This window comes from Streptopelia decaocto, assembly GCF_964273445.1.
Source record: "Streptopelia decaocto genome assembly, chromosome: 3".
Classification (NCBI taxonomy): Eukaryota; Metazoa; Chordata; class Aves; order Columbiformes; family Columbidae; genus Streptopelia; species Streptopelia decaocto.
The window spans coordinates 101,430,797-101,446,262 of NC_138656.1; the positions used below are offsets into that span (position 1 = coordinate 101,430,797).

General features: G+C 37.0%; 1 protein-coding gene across 3 annotated transcripts in view; it reads right to left on the reverse strand.

Moving 5' to 3' along the window:
* The window catches only part of MYT1L (myelin transcription factor 1 like), a gene marked incomplete at both ends in the record, with an annotated part of 129,868 nt that overhangs the window by 52,638 nt on the left and 61,764 nt on the right, over positions 1–15,466 (reverse strand). For all 3 annotated transcript variants that reach the window (XM_082048464.1, XM_082048463.1, XM_082048465.1), the window contains 5 exons: positions 1,538–1,606; positions 2,529–2,650; positions 4,385–4,621; positions 6,938–7,185; positions 13,058–13,269. In XM_082048464.1, coding sequence (XP_081904590.1) covers positions 1,538–1,606; positions 2,529–2,650; positions 4,385–4,621; positions 6,938–7,185; positions 13,058–13,269 — 888 coding nt within the window. The remainder of the gene's footprint in view (positions 1–1,537; positions 1,607–2,528; positions 2,651–4,384; positions 4,622–6,937; positions 7,186–13,057; positions 13,270–15,466) is intronic.

Sequence of the window (15,466 nt, forward strand, 5' to 3'; positions counted from 1 at the left end):
TATGCTAAATAAATAATAGATGCTAAACCTAAAAATATAATTTCAAATATGACTTAATCTTGTTCTCTCTGCTTAAGCAAAACTTGAAATCGGTAGATGGAACACCATGAGATGGTAGTAGGTTCTCAAGTTCAAGAGGCATTTTTTTTCTTCCTGGTCTGTATTAGGTAGGCTTGACTGCAGATACTTGAGAAAGGCAGAGGAGATGGCATAATTCAGGAACACTTTCTTAACATAAGTAGAAACTTTATAATGGGTTAGCGCAGCAAAGTATGTGCTTAAATTATTATTCATGCTGCCCCAAGAGTCTTGTCTGTGTTTTGTTTATGTAATTACATTTCCTCAAACATCTACCACTTGAGCCTTCACAACCCAAAAGCCAGGTCCAAATCTGAGTTTCTCTGGGATTATATGCCCATGTCTTACTCTGCTTATACTTACATGTTTTCCCTGATCTCACTTACATCCCTTCACCTTCCATATCACGTGGCCTTCTAGCAGCAGATACCAACATGATCTAAACTGATAGTTTCAAAAAGTTGTTTTTGACTGGGTGGGAAATCAATTGCAAATTTTGTACCTATTGTTTGTATCTAGTGACTAGATTAGCTAAGACTAGAGAGCAGTCTTACTTTAGCAGGTTTGTCATGTTTGCTTTCTTATCTTTCCCATGCTTTACAGTTATTTCTTTTCAAAAAGGTATGTACTGAACTCAATAAATGCTATTTAAGGCATTCATGGATGATAAAGACAGAATACTGCTTAGCATGGCAGCATAAGCTACCCAGTCATACTTTCCCTACCCAATTTTTCCTCTTCCTTATGAACATCTTTCTATGTTAACCAAAGTACCAACTCCGGAGTACCAGTATCTCATAGCTCTAACAAATGCTTTACAGTTCTTCCACATACAGAGTTTCAGTCAGGCAGGAAGACAGATCAAAGCTAAATCTCATGATTCTCTAACTTTCATTGCTCACAATTTCCACTCCAAAGAACTTAAAGGAATTGTAAAGAATGCATTTTAAGTAGGGGAATAACTACGTAAACACTAAAAAAACACAGTCAAATGGTAACAGTGATACAAACCTGGGGAAAATTATGCAAGCATTAGGGATAAACAAATTGCTTTTTCTTCCCTTCGATCTATGTCTGAGAAACTACAGCACTTTACTGGTGGTATAATCAGAAGCATTTCATCAGCCTAATCGCATGAGAGTTTTCTGCTCTAACTAGCAAACTCAAGTGTTCACAAAAAAAAATGAATAGGAATTTAAAATTTTAGATGAAAATCCAGAATATGTGACTTTTGTCCATCCCTATCACCTATTGAATACACAAAACTAAATACTATGTCAAGAGACATATATAGAGCCAGCCTGCATGAAATTTCTAGAGACTTCAGCACATGTTCCAAGCAAGATCAGCCCCTTCTGCAGCAGGTCTCTGGATAGCCTTTCTAATTTCTGATACAATTATACACAATTTGCGGTCAAATAAATGTTTATAACGAAAATATTTGTTCTTTATATCTTACTTGAGTTCTTGTGAGCTTGTGGCCAGCATACTTCGAATGCTTTTGTCAGCCAAGGGACAGCCAGATAAACTGTAAGACATGGCAGGACATACAAGTAAGTTAATCTTCTTATTAACTGAACACTCCCAAACAAACACAACATAAAAATTAAAAAGTAAAAGTTTGTAATGCAGAAAAGCGATGGGGCAAGTGCTGTAATATTGAATTTTGTAATATAGTTAACCCTCTGAATATATTTAGGTATCAACTTTACTTCCAAAATTACATACTGTAAATGTTCTTTTTTGTTTGTTTGTTTCTCTATGAGCTAATAAAATGCAACAAAGAATATTTGAGATTCCTGGGTTAACTACTTAAATGCGTAAGAATACTTTGGAAATTTTAGTAATCTATTTAAAAATAAAAGACGCTTATACAACACACAAATTAGCATGCTTTTAAGATCAACATATATTACTCAAAGGGTTAACACATAGTTCAACGTTTTACTTTGACAGCATTGTTGAGGTAAGCTGAAAACAATAAATTGAAAAGACAGAATCCACCATGAAAAAAATGAAGTCACACCTTCTATGTGAGGCGTAATTACCAGTCACATGACCACTCCCATCACACCCTGGTGTTGGACATCTGCCACCAAACAAAAACAAAAACAGCCAAAATAGTAAGTATGTTTAAAAAAAAACTTTTAAAAGTTTCATTGTTTCCAGTTTAGCTGCAATGACTGCAAGGGGTTTTAAGCATCCTAATCGAAAAGCTGCAAAATGAACAGGTTTAAATGAAAATGGCGTCTCAATACAATATAGCATCATTAAGAACAAGCAAATACACGTTAGCTTATCACTTTACTTAACCAGCAGTTTGAAACATTTATATGCTGCAAATGTTGCATGCTCATACTGCAAGGCGTATATGTACTCGTTTGTTTAAAATAAGACAAAGAGAGAAAAGGTTAAAAGGAAAAAATAATTTCACCTCACATTATGCTTACGTTATTAAATCCTTTTTGCTCTCTTTGCATTGAGGGTATTTGGGTTTAGGACTTGGGATTGTAACTTCACCAGGATACCTTCTTTCTTCAAGTGCCTCTTGGAAAGGATCCAAATCTTCTGGCTACAGGCAAATATATATGCATTAGTTTCAGCTAGGTGAGGTTGCAACTTATGCAAAATAATACAAAGCAGAGTCATCAGACGTTATCTCCTTCTTTATCTTATTCTGCCAGAGAAAATTAATGAAATTAATTTATATTCCTTCATCTATTAAACCTTTCAACAATATTTGGGTATTTCCATGAAGGCTCAACAATATATGAAATATATAGTTCATTTAACTAGAAAAGAAAAGCGAAGGGCAAAACACAGCTTTTTCTCTATAGCTGTCATATTATTTTGCTTTAAAAGAATCACATTTTTTTCCTTAAGTCACCACAAAACACACGCAAGGGAAAATAAGATAACAAAATACAGTATCGTACGCATCAAAAAGCCACCTTAAATAGCATTTTTAAGACATTAGAACATCTCAAAGATGAAATAAGAGCAATCTTAACATCTAAACACCAAATCTAAATCGGGGGAAAACCTCAATGGATCTGCCTGGCACAGAAGAATTAGATAATTTGTAATTAACTTCAGTAATGCATTCAGAAATTCAAAAACATCAATTTCAGGAATGAAGTGGCTGAATGTACTGATACAGCGATGCCTGCAGATGGTGCTATCAACACCACAGTAGAAACAGGGAGTTCTGCTTGCTCTGAAAAAAACACACTCTACTGTCTATCTCACGTTGCCTTGATAGTGACAGATTTCCTCCTAACTTCAGTGAAATTAATAGCAAAATTGTAATTAACACCAGAGCTAGAATGCATTCAGTGCATCTAGTGAAAATGCCACTCCGTTATGTGTTTCAAAGTTACTGAAAATAGTTATATGTTTTAATTAACATTAGCAGGAGACATGCCACACCCAGATGATTAGCATAATTTTCTGTTATAAACCAAGAAAAAACAGAGAGCAATCTCTAGAAGTCTCAAAATGGCTAAATTGCGTTGAGTGAAGCATCAGCTACACAGTGGATAAGGCTGAAACCTGATGGACAAGAGCACTGACCTTAAAACTTGCCAGCAGACCTCTTCAGTGCCCTGGTTGTTCTAAGTTTTGAAAACTAAAATAAATTCACTAACATATTTTCTTTATTTTCCTCCTCCATTTAAAGGGCTTTGCTTTGTCTTGGTATTATGAATTGAAAAGTAATACATATTTCTAATATCCCTTCTTTGTATTCTTGAAACAAAGTATTTCATTAAAGCAGGCCCTTTCACACACAGAGCTATCAGGAGTGTGTAAGTAGTCTAGAAGAAGATTAGCTGAAATAGTTGAAAGCTTACATTATACTCTGCTGCTTTTGTTTAAATTGATTTCTAAGTAATACATGCTTTCAAATACTCAGCACATCATTTATGGTTTTCAGATTCAGCAGAGTATCTTGTCTTGAGAGCTGATTATCCCAGTATTGCACAGTTATGCCAACTTGCCTACACAGAGTAACATAATCTGGATATAGTGAAACATCTTTGCTGCAGAAAATATTTGTTAACATGACGATGCTGTTAGAAAACATGATTCACATTCATGGTTCAAATGTCTCATGGAACTTAGTCACAGATCAGATGTGTGCCAGCATGATACAGTCCTAAAGATTAACCATCAGAAAGCCTTTTTTGTAGAAAACCACTATTTTAGCATATATTAATTTTGTTTCCTCTTCCCCTCCAAATTTCAGAAATTTAATGAATTACCAAAATCAGACTGCAATGAGAACTAATAGATGAAAAAGACATACATTAATCTCTTTAGAATCATCTTCATCTATCCTACTGGGCTTCATTTTAGTGTAGTCCACTGGCAAGTCCCAGCAGTCACCCTCGTTCAGCTGGTAACACCGGTTGTTCATCACGGCTTGCCGTTGCGGGGACATTGGCTCCAGTGGTGTCAAAATGGTACAGCAACCATCTCGCTGCCTCTGCTTGTTCATGCTCAGATCCAATGTCCCATTTTCGTCGACTTCCATGTCAGGATTCTGTCAAAATAAGAAAAATATTGTTAATTTGGCTTCACCCTAGCAAACTGTTACCTCTCTGTGTTCTTCAATCTGATTGCCTAGCAGAATGACAAAATGCTTTTTCCATTCCTGTATAGATTGTAAGCATTGAGCCCCCTCCCACACATAGCATGATGCTGTTACACAACATTAATGCTGTTAAAGTAGATTTCTTCCTGAATGGCTGATCTGATGTTTGGAGGAAGAGGGGAGAGTCTTCATTACTCCTCCTGCCAGCCAGCACACAGGTGCAAAATTTTGAATGAAAAGTAGAAATCTCTAAAGGTACTTTCTTGTTGTTTTCTTTATGCTCTTGATTTATTCTGTGACAGGTATCTATGAGGTAACATCTGTATAATTCTTGTTTCCAGTCCTGACACCTGCCTGGATGATTAGAGTAACAAACACCAGCTCGCATCAAATAATATTTGTTTATTTAACAATACTCTAATAGATAATGTCAGAAAATTAAACAGAGAAGTAGGGTATCAAAGCAAGTCCTTTTAGACACCATTTGCCAATGAGGAAATACCTTCAAATTTCACAGCTCCTTCCCCACAGATGTACATATTTTAACATTTCATATGTCTCTCTTTGTAATCAATAAGTTTAGGCAGAAGAATAGTTGCAACATTGTACCAGTTTCTGTGGTGATTGAGGTACTGTGAAGAATAGGGTGTTTCTTCGATAGAAACAAAAAAGGGTTGTCTATTACATTAGGTGAGGAAAAATAAGATATCTTAAAATGAAGACAAATTTTTAAAAAGTAAGGACAGAAATAAAAATGCTTGCAGAGAACCCCTCATCCTTTCAAAAACGTAATGCTCCACAAGAAATTTGGTTTCAAAACTAATGTGAATGCCACTGACTCCACGTAGGCCTGACGCCCTTCTCTCCTCTGGAGTAACAACAGAGATGCAGAAAAGCACCGTGTGTGCAAATCTGTCATTCTGAATTCCTGCCTTTTGTCAGAGTATATATGTAATTGCTGCTATCCTGCTAATTTAATCTAGAAATTACTTGCTTATCTTTTGAGAGTCATTCCTTCAGTCTCAACATAGGGTGACACATTAGGAAAGAGGCCCCTTTTGGTTTTGACACAGAAGATTTTTAGCACTGTATTCCAACTTTTTCTGTTGTGTTGATATAGAGAACAAGCACATTTATTTACATGCCAGAAAGAGGTTTCCCTCTTTAATAGTATTAAATAAATTAATATAAAATGCAGCATTTGAAAAGAAAGTCACCAGCCATTCTGGCTCAAATCATTATTGTTACTAATACCTACTGCTATGGGCTTCTTATGAACGATCAAGGGGCTTACACAATGACAGGAAGAAAACCTTTGTCTATATATAGAAGAACAGAAGATGTCTGCCAGCTCAAAAGATCTTCTATAAGCACAATAAAAATGTTTCCTCTGCACTACATCTGTCTGCTCAGCCATCTAGTGGTCTCCTACAGGAAGCAGCATACTGTCAGCTGGTGCATGTTAAATACTAATTTCTTAACAGCTATCAGAGTCAAAACTAAATGTTTATAATGAAAGAAATATCTCTGGGTAAATATTTAATGAATGTTAATACTGGATTGTTTTTCTTAAAATATAAAGCTCCATAACAAAAGCTTTAATTTGTATGTATACAGGCGTTTCATAAGACACTGAGGCTCTATGAACATACAGAACATTAGTGACCCTGCACTACTGCTAAGCACATTTAAAGTCACCTGTATTGGTGGATTTGTTAATTTCAAATGTATCATGCAGTGACTTAAGAACTGTGATATCACAGGCAAGAAATTATAACATACAAGTAGCATAGATTTCCTCCTGCTAGATCTTACAACCTTAGGTCCCATTTGTGACTTTTAAATGAAAATACATCGTTAAATCTTAATCCTTGCACAAAATGTATGTATGTAGCAAAAAAAATCAGTAGTGCAATTAATATGCCTTGAGCAATCCAAACACCTTTTATAATTATAGGTCTCACTAGTATGAGACAAATTAAAAAAGAAAGGAGTACATGCTATTAGTATCACCAGTTTATATTAGTATCACCAGTTTATATACTGATCAGGCTTTCCTGAGATATTTGTAAGCAACTTGCATCTTTTTTTTTTTCTTTTTCTCCCTGCTTTAGCAGAGCCACCAGATTATGCTAATCTTGAGAGAAAGAAAAAAAAAAAAAACCAAAGTAACCAAAATGAATTAAAGCTATTATTCTATCAGGGCCACAGAGCAACTGAAGTAAAAAGAAATCTTCATCAACGAACAGAATTACTGATTTTTACCCTTGCACAAAGATCCTGAGGCTTAGTGGAGAGGTTCTGAGGCATCTCCCTGCAGCGAGTGGAGAGATTCAGAATAGCAGTGGCAGCCATGTGCGCTGCCTCCATGTCATGAGTGTAGTCAAAGCTGCTCTTGCTGCAGGTGCTGCTGGCACTGCTGCCTCCACCACAACTCATGTTGCTGCTGCTGCTGGGGGCATAACTGCTCGTTGTGCTGCTGGTTGGACTGGAATTCTTACAGTAGCGTTTAGCTGTGGGAAGAAATATGACAAGGATGAGTCAAAAGAACGAGCACTCTGCATAAGTGAAGAGAAAAACAAACTGCTGGCGGTGAAATTTATAATGAGCAACAGTAACTGATGGGGGAAAAAAAAAAAGCTGGCAATAAGAATGATGGCTGTATTTCTTGATTTCTGTCTGTGACTTTTATATGCTACATATGTGAGTTTGTATGAAATAACCTCCTGTAAAAATCTGCATGACATGATCATGAATCATTCTGACAAACAGGCTGGATTTAGAAAACAATAAAAACACAGAAACACTGCTTTTACCCCACATATATAGTCAGACAGAAGGCAGGATCTGCTCAGCTCATTCATGTTTATTAATGAGGGGCAACAAAACACTCCCGAACCTTTTCATATTTACATGAGCAAACTGTTAATTTGAGGCCTGGAATCCCCTGAGCTCAAGGCCGCTGCAACGCTGACAGGCTTGGGCTCTGGGCCACAGTGCTACCCACACATCCTCAGACACCCTCTGCTTCCTAAAAGGTTTCTGCTTCCTATATCATAGGCAAATGCTACGACACTGGCCATCAGAAAGGAGGGGAACGCGGTGGAAGAAGAAAGGTGGTAGTCACACGTGAGCTCTACCATGGCTTGCACAAAAGCAGAAGCAGTGGCTGTATAAATGGATACAGACATGAGTGAAATGCCCCCCACCTTCAAACAACCACAGCACCTACAACTCTCCATAAAAACAGTAAGTACTAGAGACATCCTGTCCTGCTCACACCCAGGACAGCAGCACTCAGCCCTACTCTGACTGACAGAGGCTGTGAGAGGTCACAGAAGAGCTCAGGGATGGACAAATCTCACGTCCAGCCTATCTCAATACAGTGCAGCGCTGTTGCTGCTTTTAAGAAATGTTCCTTGCAGTCAAAAGTATTGTAGTAATAGTGGAAAACAGCCCAATTAGCCCACTTATTTCTCCAGCCCTCTTCCCAAATTAATTGGTTTCAGTGTTTACATAAAATGCAAGAAAGTATCAGCTCATGTCCTAAATCTAAAAGTTTATGTATTTTCATTAAAAAATGAAAGTCAGAGGATACGTGCATGCATATTAGAGCGACTACTTCCCGTTAAAATGGAAATGTATACTGCAGAGATCATACCATATAGCATAGTATAACAATAACCAACAAGCATGCTGATTAGAGAGCTAGACAAAAAAAGGTCAGGGCCTAGCTAGAGCTCTTCCGTGATGGGCTCCATTTAAATGCCAGACTCTTCAGGTGTATTTGTCTGAGCAGACATACATATAATAATCTGCTCCCATGAGCACAGCCTATTTGTGCACCACAGGCTGCTTTGGTAGGCAGGCAGGGTTCAAAAAAAGAATCTGAAAGCAAAATTTCTCTGCTAGAGCTTATGTCATCTTCCTTTACCTAAAAAACTGGAAAAAATCATGGCATTATTTTTACTGTAAAGGAAATAGTGGTGCACTTAATTCATAACAGATGGAGTTTTCTCAGGAAAGCCACATAATGCACAGGGTGTGATTTTTTTTTAAGTGAAGTGAATGCTAAACATTCATCACATTTCTTTGTTTTGAACACATAGTATCACTACTTCAGCAGGGTATCCACTAGTAATAAACCTGTGAACTATTTCTCAAGAGTTTCATTATTAATATAGTAGTCAGTGGTGCTCATTAAAAATTCAGCATTTATCTGTTGTTACTTTGTAACGGTATCCAAAGCACACAAGAATTTTGCTATACTTAAGGAAGGAAATAATTGAATAATCCAGTTTCTACTGTGTTAACACAGCAAGCCCCCTGCACCGCTGAACTTGTCAAATTAGAAGTATCTTTCAAAATTCATATTAACAAATAAGACTTCTGTCACTTGCAGAAAACGTTAGCCTTGTTATAGCAGGTCACATTTAGACAGACATAAGCGACAAGCTACATGGGAAATTATATATATGAGAATGTGTGCTAAAGAAAGGGAGGGAAAGAGGCAGCTTTGTACATAGGACTAACCATCAGAAACTCATGCAGGCTCTGATATGGACTCCTCTGTGGCCTTGGTCAAACTACATTATCCCTCGAATTCATTTTCCCTATAAATAGAAAGTTGCTTCTAAAATTTAGTTGTGTTGTGATTCACTTGCAAAACACTTTGAAGATGTAAAGTGCTAGAAGCATGCTACGCAATTATTAGCTTTTAGATTACCAATAATTTAAATAACTTAAAACTCTGACAGAAATGGCCATGATTATTTTAACTTTACTGTAGCTGTACATTTTAAGATGAGTCACATAACCCAGACTGTTCATTTCACATTAGCTTTTCAGCAGAAACAAAGATCACCAATTTATAATGAACTAAATCAAGTAGAACTTTAATGAAGGGAAATATGCATTTTTTTCAATACCAGATAATTCTGCTTGATATGTCACCCAATTCTGTGACGCCAGCTATGGGAAACTCTGCAGTTCTCCCTACACTTCGTCATCCAGAGTGAAACCAAATGTGGAGAACAACTTTTCCATTAAATAATAGACGTGGATCTAACCAGCTGCATACCCACATTGGCCTCCCGTCAGACATGCCTGGGGCTCATTGCAAAGAACCTCTCTAAGTCTACAGGCTCCTCTTGCTAATTAATAATGGGGAAATCTGAGAGATCCCAACAACATGAAGGACCCAACTAAGGTATCTGGAGTGGAATTAATTCTGCCTAGGTACCCTCATCCCTTGTATTCCCTGAACAATGGATATGTTATGTAAATTAATTACAGTTTCAACATATTTTCTGACCCACACAGTAAGAGTTTCTTCTCACCTAACTTCAGATATCTGACCTAGTCATTACAGGTTTCCTCTACAGGCAGTGGGAAAAAAAGGAACTTTCAGTCGATGATTCACCTGACCAGTTTTAAATACATACTCCAGGAGGAGATGAAGTGCATCAGGGAGGTGTCTGTCTTCCTCCTGGGATCCAAAAGGGGTGACGAGCTCAGATGTAGGTGTTGACAATAAGAAAGTCTAGATATGGTCAGATGAATCCCACTCCTAACATATTCTCAGTGATTTGATGGAAGGAGCCAGCCGTACTGGTAGGATGTGAGGAGCTCCTCCCATCACCTCAGCAACTGAAACTGTTGACACCTCCTCTGCCTGTTGTGTCCAGATGCTCCTGTATCTGCTGCTGCATACTATAAGCTCAACATCCAAACCACTATGAAACTGCATTCAAAGGAAAAGCAAGCCCGCAAACACAAGATTTCTCAAGAACCATCAGAGCATTCTATCCCACAATACAAAATATCCATGTTTGTTTTTTATTAAAGCTTACTGGAAAAAAAAATCAAGAAAACAATACAAAGGAGCTATTTATGTTCATGTCACTCACAACCATACAATTACTGAACATATAATCCCTTTCTCTGATGATGAAACTACAGTGCTAGTTTACAATTAAAAAAGCATTGAGACATGAAGTTACTGATTTTCTGGTCCTTAGACTATTTGTCTCATCTTACATAACCAGAAAAATTAAAGCGCTGTTTACTTGCAAGTTCCCCCAAAACCTTAGGCTTACTTTCAGGTTTTTCAGTATGACTTTTCAGAACTACATACACTTTTATACAAATGTGTTTGCTGACATACATAATTGGTGTGCACTCCGTGCGTCTGTAATGGCTTTAGTAGCAATAATTCATTTTTTTTTTACACACAAATATGAAATCACCCAGAAATACTACAAAGTTTCTTGAGGAAAAGTGGCTCTCTTCAGTGAAGAGCCTCTTCCTGAAATCTCTTTATATTCAGTTATTTACAGTAACTGTCTGCAAAATCCTTGTCCTGTTGAAAGTCAGTGCCAAAACTGACTGATTTCAGTATGCCCAGGATTTCACTCCATCATTCTCTGAATTTAGCTGATTTTCCTGAGGAACTTTAAATTGCCAATTTAAGCCAAACACAATGGATTGCTCATGGAATACCAAAGATATGTGAATCCCAAAGGTTTCATGACAATCACTGAAATGGTTCAAAGAAAAACTCAAATTAGGTCTTATCTCTAGGACTGTGTTGGCATGTCTGTCTGGTCAACCAGCACACACAGCACTTAAACCAGGTACAGCATGTGCTGCAGAGCCCAGGGTGTGGAATAAATCCATAGGGAATCTGCCTTCCTTTGGCAAATAAGCAGCTCCAGCTGCAATGGGTTTCATCTGTTCTGAGTACACAAGAACCAGGTATACTTGCTGTACCAGCAGGAATCACATGTATACAGTATCCCTCAGACCTCTCTGGCTCATGTTACTGAGCAGTGAAGCAAACTAGTCCCAGTCTTATCTCCCAATAAAATTCCTGTTTACATCAAAGGAAGATGAGTGTGCCTGTATCACCCTAGCCTGTCATTATTTAAGGCCGTTGTTAAACTTGTGTTTGATGTTACCTGTATTTTCATGTTCTGATGATTTGGAGAAAAAAAGTGCAGTTTGGTATTATCTGCTGAAACGGGATCTTAAATGAGAAAAATAAATATCAGTTGCTTAAGCATCAGTAATTTGATCGGAAAATATGGATGTCCACAGTATTCCTCTCTACAAGAGTAGACTGAGCATACACAGAACAGTCAATATCTCTTTTACTTTATATTAATGTACAGTTATTAGCTTACTAACTACAGTTAGAGTTAGTGCTTTACCTTTAGTAATGTTCAAGCCCTTCTTCTCATACAGGCAAAGAAGACAAGAGTATGAGAGAAAAAAAAAAGGGCACTTTTACTCAAAAATATGTTGTCTTTCACAACCCTTCTCCTTTCTGCTATAGTGCAAGAAAATGCCTGTTGATTTTATGAGAAAACAAAATATCCAAAATATCAGAAATATGAAGACAAGAGCTGTAGCAATTTTCCCTTACTCCACTTACCTGCTTTTGAATGTCAGAATCTGTGTTCAGGCAACAGCATAATTTTTTCTATCTAGTATATTTATTTCTGTTTTCCTAAACAAAAAACTGACACCTGCCTGAAATTTCCTACGGTAGTCAGTGAGTAGTATCAAATATTTTAACCAAAAAATAAACTGTTAATGTTAAAAAAAAGTTAAAAAAAATGAAACTATAAAGGCACCATTTGGTTATATGCATATCTATCTATCTATATATATAGATATACACACACACATAATATATATACACATACAACTGTATTGCTCTGAAAAATTCCTGAAGTCCTCAAAAGCTACAACTCAAATTCTCATTCTTTATCCTGCAGTTCATTTTTCTCCCCTAATGAATCCCTCTTGCCTGACAGACCCCATCCATTGTCTTCTCCTGAACTGAAGCCACTTTCAGCCTACTCCTAAAGATGTTACTTATGTCAGGTTTTCCAGAGAATTCAACAGATGTATTCATGAGGACAAAATGAGCAGAAATGCCTCATTAAGTAAGTAGCAGTGATTTCTGAAGTGCAATGAGATCCAGATTTTCTACTTCCATATCCCCATAGAGCAGGTGTGTTATCTTTATGGGTTACCTGAACTACTCTACAGAAGCAAGAATCCTAATGTGACTCTCGAGGTCAGGTCTCCCAGACAGCAACATAAGGACTAGCTCTGTTACTTAGCTTTTATTGCCATCTCAACACATCCCAGGAGCTTAATACCTGGAGATGTTCTTTTGCCAATGCAACAACCCTGAAGCAAGCACCATATAAACATCGCTTTTTGAAAAGGCCTTTAAAATAATTTACACATGACAGCATTCCTCATAATACTACATGAACATGAAAACATGTCTTATTTGTATGATGTTTACATATACAACAACATGATTAACTGCAAACTTGTCTCTCATGTATAAGAGTGTGCACCTCCTACCATCATATCCTTTGGGGGATATATCCCTGGATTGCACCTTGGGAGCTATGGCTCTCTTGCCATAGGCATGGTTGTCATAACTGTTATATTCAAACGTAGTCTTAGAGTATTTCTCTAGTTCCTTGGCCAAGTTGGAGCGGGGTGTGGTGGTGGGGACATTGTTTCTGTAGCCATACTGAGGGATCTCCAATTGCTTAACAAAGCACATGGGCCTAGAAATTAAAGATATGTAAAGTTTGTTAGATGCAGTTCAGTTCACTGTGTCTGTGCATAATTTATATTTCAGCTTAGAAAATCTTAGTTATTTTTTGTACTCAAAAGAGCAATATGTCATGGCATTTGCTTAGTTTGGTTATTTTCAGCAGACAAACAATATATATTTTCTTGAACAAAGCCTAGACAAAATTAATTCTAATACTACTAAAAGTATCCTGTAGCTAAAAGTATTTTAAAATTCTGTTTTAAAATACTTCAGGGTTTCCCTTTCCCCACGTAATTGCATCACATAGCAAACATTTTCTGTTTGGGGAGGTGAATTAAAGAAGGGCAAGCAGACTGACAGAAGAAGTTTGGATAAATTCCTTTAAATGGCAAAAAGAAAAAATAGCACTGGAAGCTCCACTTAATTAATGGAGTTTCCTCTGAATTTCTTTCAACAGAGCTGCATGCTGCTTTCCTATATGCTTTCCAAAGGAGTTAGTTCTGTTTCATCCCTCAATATATAAATCCATGTTCATCTTGAGGAATACACAAGAGACCCTCACAATTTCTGTTGACTTTGGGGTGTGGCCTCCCAGATCCTGGTAACCCTTAAATGCAAAGTTCTGGCAGGACCTGATACTCCTGATACACAGATACACAACTCAAGGAAGGTTCTGCAAATGAATACAGAATAAAACTGTATTGGCTGAATTTTTCTTTCATTTCGGATCAGGAAGGATAGTCAGGAGAAGCCCTGACTGAGCTCATTCGACCATTGTAGAAACTTACGACATTTCAGTAAAAGAACGCTGTAGTGAACTCCTCCACTGTCATGCTCTTCTGCATGTGGACACAGAAGTCACCAGCTCTCACAGCAGGCAAAAGAAGGTCAGATCCTGCAAACCTTACCTATATAAGGAAGTGCTGTATGACTGGGTGACAGGGAGCAAATGCTACACAGTGCTGCTTGTCTACCTGCAGTGTCTAGCAGGAAGTAAAGATGATGAACAGCACACCTGAGGTGCTTCTTTTTCTTTTTCTTTTTCTTTTTCTTTTTCTTTTTCTTTTTCTTTTTCTTTTTCTTTTTCTTTTTCTTTTTCTTTTTCTTTTTCTTTTTCTTTTTTCTTTTTCTTTCTTTCTTTCCCTTTATTTTTTTCTTTTTCCTTTTTTCTCTTTCTTTTTTTCTTTTTCTTTTTTTTTCTTCATTTATAGCCAGATGAAATGGAAGGAACATTCATAGGAATATAAATTCAGTCAAGACCAGAACTATCATCATGTTGACTCACAAAATGGAATGTGATAAATAGAAAGAAACAGATTCTGAATATTATGTTTTTCTGAATGAATTCATTTTCATAGAATTTAGACAGGATATTTATGTAAAGATCACCCAAGAAATCATATTAGTCATACTATTCGCTTTGATTTATATATGCTTGTTCCTTTAGACACTTTGTCACAAAATACAGTGGGCTCGTTATGCAATGAGCTGATACAAATAATATTTTGATCCTGTCTCAAGGTAATCTATATTTAACAAAAAAAAATGCAATTCGGGTCCTGTACATTCAATGCAAATTCAAAATTTCTGTGGAACAGAAGTCCTATGAACTTGATTTCCGTTTAAGTAACAAATTTTAAATGCAGGTGGGATGGAAACTGGGATGAAGACAAATATTCAAGATTTACTCTTAGAACGTCATTGTCTGCCCATCAGTTGCCTGCATGCAAATATTATAAATAGCTCCTAACTTCTTCATTGTAAATACTTCAATGACTCAAAGGTTAAAGGGAAGCAGAAGACAAGATGAAAGCATTATTTGAGTTGTCTGTAAAATCTGAAACACAAGGCAGGCACACAAGCAAAGTTAAGATTGCAGAGCAACTTCCAAGGGAGTTGGCCAGCAAACCGGATGCTGGTTTTGAGCAGTTGCCTTCTTTGTCTGGCATCTGCCTTCAGTGGTGTCCCTCCAATGAGCAGTGGCAAAAGCCACTGCATTTTTGATCTGTCTTTTGCCATCAAGTTAGACACTGTGCTGTTCCCTCAAAGGCTGTTTTTATTTACACGTTCTGAAAAACCCTTCTACAAGAAAAGCGCCTGGGATGCTGTATTAAAAATTGTACAATCTGAATTAGGAATGGTTAAGACAAAGGCCATCAAAAACAATCCGAAGAAGGAAAATGGAATCAACAGGCATGACAAAAGAT